Source organism: Terrapene carolina, unplaced genomic scaffold (genome assembly GCF_002925995.2).
Source record: "Terrapene carolina triunguis isolate 2854851 unplaced genomic scaffold, T_m_triunguis-2.0 Scaffold23, whole genome shotgun sequence".
NCBI lineage: Eukaryota > Metazoa > Chordata > Testudines > Emydidae > Terrapene > Terrapene triunguis.
Window position 1 is genome coordinate 5,289,325 of NW_020664374.1, and position 16,107 is coordinate 5,305,431.

General features: G+C 44.1%; 1 protein-coding gene across 1 annotated transcript in view; it reads right to left on the reverse strand.

The window, feature by feature from the left end:
• LOC112113620 (dehydrogenase/reductase SDR family member on chromosome X) overlaps window positions 1-16,107 on the reverse strand; it is a 227,248-nt gene that overhangs the window by 156,956 nt on the left and 54,185 nt on the right. Inside the window, exon 3 of the mRNA XM_024209969.2 lies at window positions 2,774-2,842. Coding sequence (XP_024065737.1) covers window positions 2,774-2,842 — 69 coding nt within the window. The remainder of the gene's footprint in view (window positions 1-2,773; window positions 2,843-16,107) is intronic.

The window sequence follows — 16,107 nt, forward strand, 5'->3', positions numbered from 1 at the left end:
AAAAAATACATGGAATAACATGCTGTTTGCTGCCATCACATTGTCACTCTGCTTGCTTATTAGATACCGTCCCCTACCCTGGATCTATCTTGTCTATTTAGATGCTAAGCGCTTTGGAGCAGGGACCATTGGCTATGCTATGTTTGTACAGTGTCTAGCACAATGGGGTCCTGGTCCATCACAGGTGCTCCTAGGCTGTACGATAATACAAAGAATAAATAATAATAATTCCTTCCCCCTACTACAACTTTGACATAATTCTGGCTTTTACAGTAAACATCCTTGAGCCTTCCCAGAAGTCTTACAGCAAAACCAAAGAAGATTGGACTTGACATTTTTGATATTTCTAACTTTAAAAAATACCATTCTTTATCATGAAGAGTAAAAATAAGCACAAGTCCAAGAAAACATTTTCAATATATATTTCAAGTGAAATCCTGACCCAATTGAAGTCAATGGGAGTTTTACCATTGATTTCACTGGGGCCAGGATTTCTCTCTTTCCATTCATCTTCAATCCTAATGGTGTTCCCCCCACCCCCTTCACCAGGAACAGGGTTCTACCTTTTGTTCCTTCTACTTGTACAACATAGAGTAGCTATACATAAAAATCCTCTCCAAACTAGCTCGTATTTTCAAAATTAAATTAATAATTTTCTATAGTCTTTTCAGATACTGACCAATCAGGATCTAAATTTACTGATGCCTCTTAATCATTAGAACTGTAATATAGGCCAGACTTGATATATATCATCATTAGGTACAGCCTCAGCTTACTGAAACTATTGGTTCTACCAATTGTAGGCTGAAACAGTTTATCACCCAAAATCAGAGCTTCCTTATTTCAGAAGGTTAAGTGAGTCCAAGGTCCTAGGAATTTCTATGATTGCATAAATGGGATAAGAGATCTGGATTATTCAAATGGGGTGTAAATTGACCAATATAACTTAGTCAAAATGATTTGGTCTTTCTCAGAAATGAAACTTCCAGGAAAATGTTTAGAGAAGATAGCAATTACCCTATTCCTTTATATATCCTTTATATATCTTCCTACTGTATTTTCCACTACATGCATCCGATGAAGTAGGCTGTAGCCCACGAAAGATTATGCTCAAATAAATTTGTTAGTCTCTAAGGTGCCACAAGTACTCCGATTCCTTTTATGATTCTGACTGTTAATTTATGATGCATCCCGAGGCAATGATGGGTGCCCTTTTTTTAAAAAATCAAAAGATAAACCTTAATGAAAGTTTTTGTTTTTTTTCAATCATCACAACAGTAAATATTAAAAATGCATCAAAAGCAGAATCAGCTTTTAGCAGAAGCCATGAAGGTCCTCAATAGGGTGAAGTTCAACACTCCAGTATCTGTGCAGCATTTTTGGACATGAGATTATACATCAAAGTCGTGACAGTGAGTCACCACAAATTACTTTGGAAGAACTACACCCAGTGGTTTCAGAACATAAAACTAACTGAGGCAATGGCCTAGAGAATAAATTGCAAACTAGAATTGCCAGGGAACAGAGTTTGCTACATGACTTTTCTCAGAAATAAAGCCACTTTCCTTTTCTTACAGCCCTACTTCATCACTCATTCAACAGATTCAAAAGCACATGGCTAAAGTAATCCTAAATTTCATGGTGAAGCAGTTAGACTTTGCTTCCAGCTGTAATAAAGCTGTGTCCACACAAATCCAATCTTCTCTTTTTTAAACAGACTAGCGCTCAGACTATATCAGGGTCTCCTTTGGGTACAGTAGAACTTAATTCAACCAGTGGAAGGTTTGAAAACTAAGAGGTCTTTTTTTAAGAGGTTTAAAAAATTATAATGAATCAACACTATCAAGTTCTAATCAATTAGATTGTGTGTTGGAATGTAGAAAAATTGTTTCTGCTAGTGAGGTTTCAAGGATTCTGACTCATACAGATCAAACACTTTGGATAAGATGGATTTATTATGGTTCAAACTACAGTATTAAAGCAACCCAGGGCACAACTGACAAACTCTCTTTTCTTTGACATATCTAGGCATTTTAAAGGCACACAGTTGTTGAGATCAGAGAATCAACATTCTCTCAGGCTAGAACTCTAAGCTTAAATTCTCCTCAAGTGCTAGCTGCTACTTTTCACTGTATCGCCTGGCAGTTTTTGTTGCTTACCTTGAAAGTTTGTTTTTAAAACAGAATTTTGTTACTAATGTTTGTAAGCTCTAGTCATGTGCCAAGTGAGCAGGGCTGGACAGGAACCCACACATCTTATAACTCTGCACTGTTAGCACAATCTTCCCTAACACACCTCTTTGCTGGGATTTCCCACACCACAAAAGAAGAGATTTAAAGCCCATCAGTGACAAAGACAAGAGCACACTCACTATAAACTACATGTCATCCTTTCTTTAAACCAAAATTACTAGTGTCATGATCTTCTGCCCAGTCGTCAAACTCTCTCTCTCTCTCTCTCTCTCTCACTCACTCACTCACTCACTCACACACACACACACACACACACACACACACGGCTCTGCAGAACCCACAGCCAGTTCTGTTGTAACATCCAAGGATTATATAGTCAAGCCATTTTCTAAACGTATCTTTACATAAAATCAGACAGGATGATTCAGGAACTCATTTCCCAAAATGCAACACTTCAAGAGCACTCGATCACACATACTCATTTGTTTGCACATAAATACCATGGAAAAGGATTAATCTGTAACTCAGGAAGAAAATTGCCATGAGGTATAAACATTTTACAAATGCATACAGTATCGTACCTTTTTCATTCACAGTTTCTTCTTTTATTTTCCTCACCGCTTCTTGGCCTTCACTTTCATCGTTTCCAGCTGTCATCATCAAGAAAATGCAGAATTAATAATGCAATCATCTTAAAGACTGTTGAGTACCCAGTCATCCCACAAGTATAGGTTAACCACAATGTAAAATGCCACAATCAGAAAGCAAACAACAAGCTTGAAGTGAAAGAGAATTATTTATTGCAATCACACTAACAGAGGTTTCAAAAAGCACCATACAAACACATTGCTATTCACACATGACTGGACTGTTTTGTCTCTTCTAGTTATTGCATGAAGGCTGGACAGCCACATGCTTGAGCAGCTGCAGCTAAAACCAAATCTGGTGATTCAAGTGAAGTACATTTCAGAAACAGAGTCTGAAACAGTCATAAAGCAATAAGCGTGGACTGCATAGCATTTCTTTTTCCAAAATGAAAAAGAACTGATGGGATTTCATTGAGTATTTTGGTGGATACTCACTAAAATGTCCAGTCCATCTGACTCAGTGCATAGGTGCAGTTCTTACTAGCATTAATAGAAAATAAGTGTAGACATCAAAGATAGGGAAGAGACTCTGCCCTCGTGTCATTGAACTACAGTAGACAATCTAGTTAACAATTGGATAGTATTCATTGTTTGGCAGTTGCTTTGTAACAATGCTGGCTTTGGAACAACAACAAAAAATACTGTGCTTGGTAACAGTTTTAATTTTGAAAGCCGAATTTACCATTCTGTCTATCCATCAACAGATACAGAGATTTTCTATAGCACCCATCATCACAGCATCTGAGTCCTTCCTAGGTAAATTAGATGCACATAGTAAGCCCCCTAATGAACAATAAAAAGTCTTCTGCCGCCTCTAGTTATAGAAAGACAGCCTGGGTTTTTATAAGCCTGGGTGATAAGGAAGGCTTTATTTTTCTTCCCCCTTTTTTGATTTGTTATTGTTTATTAGGTTATTTATGTATTTATTTTGCTGATTTATCTTCCATGTATTTGTTCCTTTCTCTTTCTGGTTATGGAGGGAGAGATCTTTCACAGAGGAGTTTGTTGTGGCATGCCGAACAGTTCAATCAGACGCTGGATTAGTCTGATTTCATCTGGGAACTCCCTGTACGCCCTTGAGAGAGAACATTTTATCTCTGGGACCTCATTACACTTCATTCTGGATTGTATAAACGACATTGTCCAAGAGCGATTGGAGGGATCAGACCAGCACAGGGGTGAAGTCACCCAGGCCACTGAGGGGGTAGGCTAATGCATTCTGCAGAAGCTGGAGCCTCTGTGTTGCTTCCGCATTTAGCCCCAGGTACAGGGAGTTACAATATTCTGTCTGGAGGTGACAAATGGATGGGTTCATGAAATGGAAGGAGAAGACTCACTATTTATATGAAAGCAGTTGAAACAGGCAATTTTGCCATTTAAAACTGTTAATGGGAAGACATGTATGTACAGAGTAGATCAGCTTTTCAATTCCTTTTTGACCTCCTCATACTAAGCATTTGGAAACAAAGCAAGGAAACACTCATTTGTAGTATTTGTTTTTCTGCAAAATCCATCTGGGGTTTTATGACACACAAACATTCAGCTTGATCCTAATTTCTGGAAATAGATGCAGTGTCAAAGAACAAAGCCTACAGTGAAACTGCCACGTCTGTGGAACTCTGCACAAAGCCGCTATGGGCAAGGAATCAACTCTCCTCACTCTTTCAGCTTAAGTGATTTCCTACAGTGGGGTTTCAAAAATCAATGTGTCACAGTGCTAGATACAGTTATGTTAAAAACTGACTTCTGTGGCAAGCCCTGTGAGGGTCCCATCTGATCCTCCTTTCATTCAGCATTTATCACCCAGTGAACATGCATATTAAAACCTCCCCAGTGACTTGATTTAACTCTCAGTATGTTCATTTATTTTTTCAAAGAACTTGCGTTGCACAACAAATTGTAATTCACATTATTTTCACTGTTATATTAATGGTTCCTCATTAAAGCTCAGGACCCTCCAAACGAGTTCAGTTTATCTTATTTGCATATTTTAATTCAAAACCATTGGGACAAAAGAATCATTTTACTAAATAGCTGCTTCAAAACTGTTTCCATATTAGCGTAAGAGGGAGTTTGAAAACATGAGTCTAGGAGCATCATAAAATTAAAAATTGCCTTGACCAAAGCTGTTTGTGTGCTGGAGGCTTTTGAAATGAATTTTGCAAAGCAAATGCTTTAGGGGTGAATAAAGAGACTGGATAAGTGACAAAATCCTTATGAAATGTTCAAAGTAATGTATCAGAAAAAGATACAGTAATATTTTAAGAGTAATCTACACCTCTGATTTTATTTAAAGAGATGAGTGATTCCTTACTTATTCGGGGCAAAGCAACAGAGCATTTATAGTCAAAGTTGATAAACACATTCCATTTTAATCTCTTGTTTCAGTTGCTTTTACTGTGACAAACTAACCATTTGCTCTGAAATTTTCCAGGCTTGATCTCTGCCTTAGGATCATCAAATGATCCATCCCCTGTCGCCCGTTCCCAGCTTCTGGCAAACAGAGGCTAGGGTCACCATCCCTGCCCATCCTGGCTAGTAGCCAGTGATACTCCTTCATTGTCACCAAACAACTACAAAGGTTAAAGCCAGTAAGCAGCAGCTCCACTGAAATACTGTTTGGAAGATCCATTGGGGTGGGAACCAGACAATGAATTCTTGTCTCACTTTTTCCATGGACTAGTTTCAGTATTCTGCTCACTTATAACCCTTATTATAGAGGCAGGCCTCATACTTCTACCTTAACACACAAGTAGATAAAATGCTCCCTTATTTAAAAAATGTTAACTAGATTTTGAAAGGTTTCACATGATCACTTTGAGCAGAACTGGGAGTAGACTTCATGTGTACCTGAATCTCATCTACTTAAACATGCTGCCTCCTAGAATGAACATGCCAAATCTATGTGCTTGGCTATTGTGTTTGCAAAACAGATCTACTCCTGCATGCTCACCTTTAGAAAGCTCGTTAAAATCCACAATTGAATGAGTCCTATATGTAAATGCAAAGCATCATTATCAAATAATTAGTAGCTAAGAGTCCTAACTTTCAGTCTCCTGTTTTAAACACTGGACCACAGTTCCCATCCAGAGCCAGGAACACATCCCAGTTCCTTGTATTGTACTGCTGTCTAGCAAGTAGTTCTGTAACCCACAAGTAAAGTGAGCAGTGCACACAAAGGAGAACAGCTACTACTGAGCACAAATTTAAAATGTTCCAATGTGGTAGTAAATTCTGATTTTATTTTTAAAAGTCACCAATCAATATTTAAGAATCACACACACAGTCCATCATCTGTTTTATGTAGGACCTAGACAAAAATACAAAATATGTTGCATCCTCTCACTGCAGACTCTTCAAACAGGTTACACTCTCAAAACTGTGCTGAAGTCACCAGGAATGTTGATACTCAAAGAAAGGAAAGGTCATAACACTCTTAAGCACCATTTGAAATATCCTTATTGAAATGTCCTATAAAATGTAATAATAAGGATGAAAACAAAAAAGTTTTTTAAATTTTCAAAGGGTTCCATAGAAATCAAGATAAGCAACCACAGAATATAATGGAGTATAATATCCTTTCAACAGAATTTTAAAAACACCCTATACAATTTCAGAGAAAACATGTATGTCTGCAACAGAATAGCATTGGTTTTAAATGTCTAATTAAAGGTTAATCGGCATTAAAATTCAATATGACCGATAATGTCAATGTTTATTATTTTTATTTGTATTATGGTAGCATCTAAATGAGAGAGATACGATCGGGGCCCCATTGCATTAGAATCTGTACAGTCTCCTAGTAAGAGACAGGACCTATTCTAAAGAGCTTACAATCTAAATAGACATGACAGACAAAGAGTGGGTGGGGATTCGGGGAACCAAAGGCACAGAGAGGCAAAGTGACTTGCCCAAGGTCAGTGACAGAGCCAAAAATCGAGCTGCCACAAGGAGAAGGATAAAATGCCAAGTGTCTAAGTGCTCTCCAAAAAACAAAGAATGCAAAAGATACAACTATTAAAAACAAAAGCTAAAAAGGACTTCGCGCTGTGCTTTGTGTTAATAAACAAACAAACAAACAAACAAACAAACAAACAAACCCAACGCTGATTCAAACAGTCTATAATTTTTCCACAGCAATATCTTGTCAGTCACTCCAACTATTGAGCCTTTGAGGTAGAAAACTGAGGACAATTTAGACCACTCAGCAACAAGGAATTTGCTCAGTAAGTGCCTGATCCTGCTTCCGTTGTTGTTAATGGCAAAATTTTCATGGAACTTCAATGGGAGCAGCATCTGGCCCTAATTCTATACATTCCAGAATGAATCAACATATACTGTATCTGACTGAGGCCTGGTCTACACTAGGCTTTTATGTCGAATTTAGCGCCGTTACATCGATTTAACCCTGCACCCGTCCACACAACGAAGCTATTTAGTTCGACATAGAGCTCTCTTTAAATCGATTTCTGTAATCCTCCCCAACGAGGGGAGTAGCGCTAAATTCGACATGGCCATGTCGAATTAGGCTAGGTGTGGATGGAAATCGACGCTAATAGCTCCGGGAGCTATCCCACAGTGCACCACTCTGTTGACGCTCTGGACAGCAGTCCGAGCTCGGATGCTCTGACCAGCCACACCCCGGGAAAATTTGAATTCCTTTTCCTGTCTGGGCAGTTTGAATCGCAGTTTCTGTTTGGACACCGTGGCGAGCTCAGCAGCAGTGGCAACGATGCAGAGCTCTCCAGCAGAGATGGCCGTGCAATCTAATAGAAAGAGGGCCCCAGCATGGACTGATCGGGAAGTCTTGGATCTCATCGCTGTGTGGGGAGATGAGTCCGTGCTTTCCGAGCTGCGCTCCAAAAGACGGAATGCAAAGATCTATGAGAAGATCTCTAAAGCCATGGCAGAGAGAGGATACAGCCGGGATGCAACGCAGTGCCGCGTGAAAATCAAGGAGCTGAGACAAGGCTACCAGAAGACCAAAGAGGCAAACGGACGCTCCGGATCCCAGCCCCACACATCCCGTTTCTACGAGGCACTGCATTCCATCCTAGATGCGGCCGCCACCACTACCCCACCAGTGACTGTGGACTCTGAGGATGGGATATTGTCCGCGGCCGGTTCCTCAGCGGACGGGGAAGAGGAGGAAGGAGATGAGGAGGACGAGGCAGTCGACAGCGCTTACAACGCTGATTTGCCCGACAGCCAGGAGCTCTTCATCACCCTCACAGAGATCCCCTACCAACCCTCCCCAGCCGTTATCCCAGACACAGATTCAGGGGAAGGATCAAGCAGTAAGTGTTTTAAATATCTAAACATTTATTTATAACATAACTGGCATATTTAAAATATTAACAATAGCTAAAGTGCTTTCAAACATGTAAACATTTATTTATAACAGAACAGGAAGATTTAAAATATTAACAATGGGTAAAGTGCTTCAAAACATGTAAAGAGTAAAGTCCAACAAAACGGGAATATGTGCAAAGGGTATCATGATTAGTCTGTCTTTGGGCGCTTCAATATATAGTCCGAACTATTTTCAAAAAATTTCACAATGTCCGCTTCATGATTATACTGCCCAAAACGCTCCACTCTTTTGTCCCTCCAAGGGCACCTAAGCCAAAAACTGGTCAATGTATCCGGGGATAGAGGCGACATCCTCCGGGGAGAACTCCTCATAGGCCTCCTGCAGGTGTTTTTCAAGCCTCATGAGCAGGTTCCTGGGCAGGGAGAGCTTATTAGGCCCCCCGTGGTATGAGACGTTTCCCTGCCACAACGCCAGCAGGTACTCGGGGATCATGGCCTTGCAGAGCATTGCAGCAAATGGCCCCGGTTTCTGCAGGCTGTCCCGAAGCATCCGCTCCTTCTGGCTCTCCGAGACCTTCAGGAGGGTGATGTCTGGCATGACTCCCTGCTGTGAATTAGGTAGGGGAAAGTTAGTATTGGGACTGCTTGCCCGTCCCTTTACAGAACTGCAACCGCCGGTTTACAGCCACGCGGTTTACAGCCGCGAGGGGCTGGGACAGGGGCAGAGTTCATGCTTGCAGGATTGCTGCCAGCAGAGACTCGCATTGCTTTCTATGTGAAAGGAGGCCAGTGCCACTCTTAAAGTTTTAAGCAGCCCCAAGTCTACGGCTTACCATGTTTGCCAGCTTGACAAAGTCCGGTGTCCTGCCCCGCTCCTCAGCTCGCCACAGCAAGACCGCAGGCACTGTACGCGAGGGCCGAAAATTCGACCTTGTCCTCAGTGCGCGTGTGATAGGTGCTCTGCATGGTCTTGTTCACAGAGAAAGACTATGTTCTCTGTTCACAGATACATTGATCTGTCTCAGGAATTCACTCCCTTTTTCCAATTCCCACAGCCACATCTGCCCAGAGGCTAGCGCACATTAGGAGGAGGAAGAAGAGGACACGGGAAGACATGTTTGCTGAACTAATGGCATGCTCCCGAGCACAGGCAGCCCAGCAGACACAGTGGAGGGAGAACTTGTCCCAAATGCACCGGGCAAACATGGAACGGGAGGAGAGGTGGCGACAGGAGGACTGGCAGGCTACTCAAACGCTGCTTGGACTAATGAGGGAGCAAACGGACACGCTCCGCCGCCTTGTGGATGTTCTGCAGGAACGGAGGCAGGAGGAGAGAGCCCCGCTGCAGTCTCTCTCTAACTGCCCTGCCCCGCCACCAAGTCCCGTACCCCCCTCACCCAAAGTCCAAACACGGAGGGGCGGCAGGGTCCTTGAAAAATTTCACTCCATCCCTGCGGACTGCTCTACCACTAGAAGGCTCTCATTCCCCAAAATTTGAAAAGTCCTTTCCTACCCGCCTCACACAAGACCCCGTCCAAGTTTCACCCCCCCCGTTCCATGTGCGGTTGTTAATAAAAAATACGTTTCTGTTCATTACTGTTTCCATCCTCTTCTTTTGGAGGAGAGTCTGTCTGAAGGGGGGGGAAGGGGCTTGGTAATTGGACAGGACAGTCACCTTTAGCAGGGGGCAGGTCCAGCAGCAGGGCACATATACAGTGCAGTGACTAGTTACCCTGGTCAGTCTGGGAGGTGGTTTTCATGTCCTGGGGGGGAGGGGGGGTTGCTCTGTGACTTTGTGGCGGGGGAGGGCAGTTACAGATCTTATGCCACAGTCTGCGTCCCAGGTTTAAAACATTCCCGCGAAAACAGTAATAAAGACAACGGTGTCCATTAACAAAACAGAACAGATTTTATTTTTTGGGAAGGGGGTGAAGGGGGTATGTAACTGGAGAGGATAGTCGACGGCAACCGGGTAAAGAAACGGGGGCAAGTTCAGCTTCTGTGTCCACAAACTTAAAAGTCACTGGGTACCCTGCTCAGTCTTGAAACTGGCTTTCAAAGCCTCCCGGATGCACAGCGCGTCCCGCTGGGATCTTCTAATCGCCCGGCTGTCTGGCTGGGCGTAATCAGCAGCCAGGCTATTTGCCTCAACCTCCCACCCCGCCATAAAGGTCTCCCCCTTGCTCTCACAGAGATTGTGGAGCACACAGCAAGCTGCAATAACGATGGGGATATTGGTTTCGCTGAGATCACAGCGAGTCAGTAAGCTTCTCCATCTCCCCTTGAGACGGCCAAAAGCACACTCCACGACCATTCTGCACTTGCTCAGCCGGTAGTTGAAGAGTTCTTGTGCAGTGTCCAGGGCGCCAGTATAGGGCTTCATGAGCCAAGGCATTAGCGGGTAGGCTGGGTCCCCGAGGATCACTGTAGGCATCTCCACATCCCCAACAGTTATCTTGTGGTCCGGGAAGTAAATGCCTTCCTGCAGCCGTCTAAACAGACCAGAGTTCCTGAACACGCGAGCGTCATGAACTTTGCCCGGCCATCCGACGTTGATGTTTGTAAAACGTCCCCGATGGTCCACCAGTGCTTGCAGCACCATTGAAAAGTAGCCCTTTCTGTTGATGTACTGGCTGGCCTGGTGGCCCGGTCCCAGGATAGGGATGTGAGTCCCATCTATAGCCCCACCGCAGTTTGGGAATCCCATCGCTGCGAAGCCATCTATGATGGCCTGCGCGTTTCCCAGGGTCACTACCTTTGACAGCAGTACCTTGACGATTGCCTTGGCTACTTGCAGGACAACAACCCCCACGGTAGATTTGCCCACGCCAAAGTGGTTCGCGACTGACCGGTAGCTGTCCGGCGTTGCAAGCTTCCAGAGGGCTATGGCCACTCGCTTCTGGACAGTCAGGGCTGCTCGCATGCGGGTGTCCTTGCGCTTCAGGGCAGGGGACAGCAAGTCACAAAGTTCCAGGAAAGTCCCCTTCCGCATGCGAAAGTTTCGCAGCCACTGGGATTCATCCCAGACCTGAAGCACTATGCGGTCCCACCAGTCCGTGCTTGTTTCCCGGGCCCAGAATCGCCGTTCAACAAAATCCACATGCCCCATTGCCACCGTGATGTCCTGGGCGCTGGGGCTCGTGGTTTCTGACAGCTCTGTGCTACTCTCCGACTTCAGGCCCTCACGGCGGTGCCGTAGCCTCCTCGCCTGATTTCTCTGCATCTGCCTCTGGGAAAGGTGTATGATAAGCTGCGAGGCGTTGAGAACGGCCACAACTGCAGCGATGGTCGCAGCGGGATCCATGATCGCAGTGCTGTGGCGTCCGCGCTGTCACTGATCAAAAAGTGCGCGAACTGATTTCCCGCCGGCGCTTTCAGGGAGGGAGGGAGGGCGGTAGTGACTGACGGATGACGACAGTTACCCAAAAGCACCCTCGCTACATTTTTTTACCCAGAAGGCATTGGCGGATCGACCCAGAATTCCAATGGGCAGCGGGGACTGCGGGAACTGTGGGATAGCTGCCCACAGTGCACCGCTTCCAATGTCGACGCTTGCCCCGTTAGTGTGGACTCACAAAGTCGAATTACTGTCCTTAGTGTAGACACACACGTTCGACTTTCTAATATCGATTGCACATATTCGATTTAACTAAAATCGAACTACTCTCGTAGTGTAGACATACCCTGATACTGTAAACGGTTACAGAAGGAAAGGAAAGCAGCAATGTAGCAGACATCATACAGATAGCTGGAGTGAAAAATTGGAGTGAAAAGGCATGTAAAAGATGCTGTTCAAGATTTTGTTTTACTAACCAAGAGCCCAATCCAAAGCCCTCTGAAGTCAAGACAAAGCCTCGCACTGATTTCAATGGGCTTTGGAACAGGCCTTAAAAGATGATGCCCAACAAAGAAACTGAGGAAGTAAAGTATATTTATTTTAGCAGAGTCAGGTTATTGAAAATCCAAACGAGAGAGAATGTTGTGCGTCACAAACAGGGCTGGCATTCAAATACAGAAAGATGCACAATGCTAAAACAGATGTAGTATTCTGAACTAGAGAGTGAGACGTTTAAGACCTGAGAGAGTATATGGTATGAGGACTATATTCAGACATGGTATAAACAGCCACAATGTAGTGTTTTAACACATTTGTAAATGACCTCTTCAAACTTTTGTGACCCACAGTAGAGTCCCCTTCCTGGATTTTTCCCCCATTGACTCAATATAATTGCACTCACTTTCACCACTTCTGAATTTAGCCATGAGAATTTGGGGGTGAGCAGCTTTCACTTGATAAGAACTGCCTACCCTAGATTCAAAACGCTTGGGAGAGTTTGGCATGTTCATATCCATTGAAAGAACTTTGAGAAAAGTTGCTTAGAAGAAATAACAACTGGCTTGGGAACTTAGACTACTGAGCTACTTAAACACTTTCCCCACTTCTCCTTTCTCTGCTAAATGCATAATATTTACAGGTAATAAAAAAATACAGCTGGTCATGGAATAATGTATGCAAAGCTGGTCTGTCTCTTTTCTGACTTATTTCTTCTACTTTGCACCATGTAAATAATGAAATAAATTCAGGTGAGATTGATTTGGCAAAGATACTTTCTGCAATCAAGTCCAAAAAATAAAAACTAGTCATGCAAATTTGACTGAATAAATGCATAAAATAAGGCATGATTGAAGTGGGATGAAAAATTCTATTTCTCAGTGAAATACTACAGCTAATAATGTATAAAGCAAATAATAAAGCTAGAGTATAAACTTAGTTAAAAATATTCCCCCAGTCTTCATTTACATATATAAACACTGCATGTCAAACCATTTGGTTACATGACCCAATGGGCTTTGGATCAGATTCTGCCATCTTACATTGAGAAGAACCTCACTCTGAAGGCCGTTTCAAGGTTTCAGTGGGACTTACCACAAAGCAACACATTTTATTCAGTTTAATTAAGTGAAACAAAATCTGGTTTTAGTAATTCAACACAGTTGAATGATTTTGTGCATTATTGGTACTCCAGATGCATTATCCAGGTATTCCAGAGGGTTCTGAACTAATGTTTTATTTATTATTATTAAAACGCATTTATCATGGTAGTGCCTTAGGGTCAAGCAAGAGTGGGACCCCATGGTGCTAGGCACTACACAAATACAGAGTAGTAGATCAGGGGTCGGCAACCTCTGGCATGTGGCTCGTCAGGGTAAGCACCCTGACAGACCGGGCCAGTTTGTTTACCTGCCGCGTCCGCAGGTTCGGCCAATCGCTCCCACTGGCCGCGGTTCGCCGCTCCAGGCCAATGGGGGCTGCGGGAAGCAGCACGGGCCGAGGGATGTGCTGGCTGCATGCCAGAGGTTGCCGACCCCTGTAGTAGATTCTCCCGGCCCTGAAGAGCTTGCAGTCTAAATAGACAAGACAGACACAGAATGGGGAAAGAGTTAGAACACACAAGCAGAGTGAGCACTGTGATAGCAGTAAACTGCATGTTAGTTCTATTTTTGGGGGGACAGTGCATGGCATTCTTAAGAGGGGATCAGCTAAATGGAAATAAAAAGGAAGGGAATTAAGGTGAGGGGGACAGGGCAGGGGAAGAGAGGACAGGAGGGGCAGATGTGGCGTGAAGTTGAGGTGAAGAGACTGGGAGCAATGGGGAGAGGAAGGGTTGGAACAAACAGTCAATCAGCACAAGGCACAGAAAGTCCAGTCTAAACTGTAGAAAGTTCTCTGAATCTCCAAAGGCTGCTTCTGCTCCTGCCTGCTTGAATCTCTGATGGGGAGGGGTCTGCTCTTGCAGATCACGTGGGGAAGAAGAGGAGGCATCATCTGGGTCCTAATACCCCCAAAGTGGCGGTGTCTCCCCTACACTGTGCTGAGTTCTGGGGGACAGTGGAAGAAAGGGGTGCCCTCCAGCTGGGCCCCATTTTACTCCCTCCCGCTCAGTGCAGCAATCCTCATTTGGGCTGCTTCTACCTTTGCATCATAATCAGTGGAACTCGAGTCAGAGGACTTATGTTCCCTGGAGGGACTGTTATTGACAGGACATCAGTGGAATATGGGGAGTTAGGCTGGAACTCAGCAACATGGACAGAGCAGTCCCCGAGATTTAATAACGTTTCACTTGTTCAACTTAACCTGCATTCAGCTTCACTCTTTGTGAGGGAAACATGGTAGCACATTCTGAGCTGCGAGTTCTCTGCAGGGCAGCAGCTGGCAGCATGAGCCATGGAATTCAGTCTGAAGTCCCCTCAGAGACCTGAATTTTTCAGGCTCAAACCTAGCCTAGCAATGGACCCAGTGGAAGGAGGAGTTGGAGCTATACACTCACAGACCTAGCCATGCAGGAGGACAACAGCAGCAGGAAAAAGGCTGAGAGGGCTGCAGCACTCTGAAGCTCACTACTGCCTCAAGCCACACAGCAATGCTAGGAGCCCTGGGGACCCATTGCTCCCTAAAGTAGAACGATTCTACAGCATGGCACAGGTTTTTCACTAGAGATGACTCTGAAGGGAAGGAAATAGGCCCCTATTTTACAGCCTTGTGCACAGTGGCTGCTACATGCAATTTTAGGGACTTGATAGATTCCCTAATGTAGGACAGGATAGTTTACAGCACTTGGGATCACCACCTAAAGGAGCAGCTGCTCCGGGAAGGCAGTCTCACATCAGATAGATACTTAGACATTGGGCGTGCAGCAGAAGCCTCAAGAGAAAGGATGGAAGCCCTAGGAGGCACCACACCCCCAGTAGTACGTACGGAAAGACAACAGCAAAGAAGAGCAGGTGGCCAGGGTTCCACATCCATAGTGAGATGCATTTACTGTGGGAAACAACATGAGTGGGTGAAGGAGAAGTGCCCGGCCCTAGGATAGCAGTGCAAAGAATGTGACCAGTTGAACCATTTTAGCAGTGTGTGCAAGAGCAGAGAAAGGTCTCAGAAAGATTCAGTCAGATTTGTACAAGAGGCGGATTGCACATCAGACAGCAGGGATGACATCATGTCTCTCTCCTTGACTCTAAGAGCATATCAAGTCCTGACAGGAAAGCAACAAGGGTACAATACCAACCTCCATGCATGCACAATCTTTGAGGGAAACATCCTGCACAATTCCAGGATCATGGAACCTCCTGCAGTGTGATTCCCCAGAATTAATTGGACTCAAACACATTCATTATAAAGATCAGGCACAATCTAATAACGTACAATGAGTGCATAATGCAATCCATAGGAAAATGTGATCCAATAATAACTAACCCAAACAATAACAGATGGTACCTACAGAAGTTTGTGGTGATGGATGGTAAGCTCCACACACCCTTCTTGGAGAATACATCCATACAAGTCATGGATCTGATCAGGGTACAGACTCAGAATTTTATAGCGGCAGTGCAACAAGACAGTGTAGATCATTTTAGAAGTATAGGAGGGATGTTTTCAAATGCAATGGGTGCCTCAAAGAAAAGTTGTGACTGGAAACAGATCCCAAGGTGGGACCTGTGTGCTTACCATGAAGGAAAATTCCAGTGGCACTAGGGAGTACAAAAGGCGTTTGAAAGTCTGCAGAGCAAGGGTATCATAGTACCATGGTGGTGGCAAAGAAGCCATCAGTCAAACTGTGCACCTGCATAGACCCAGGCATTGGAAAGATGCCACTGTCCATGATGACATCATGTCAGAACTTTCCAAAGCCAGAATCTTGACAGTCTGATATGAGGAATGAGTTTGGTCACAGAAACCGGGACAGAGTTCAGCACGATGACAACACTTGCAACACCATTTGGTTGCTATAGATAGTTGCACATGCCAATATGCATAAGGCCAGCACAAAAGATGTTCCGGAAAAGTCTCACCCAGCATTGTTCCTAGATGGGTAGTGGTGTTAGCTAACACCCTGAACAGCATCAGCGAGTTGGGAGGAGAAGATTAGGACACTGAATCCTTTAACATGCTGTAC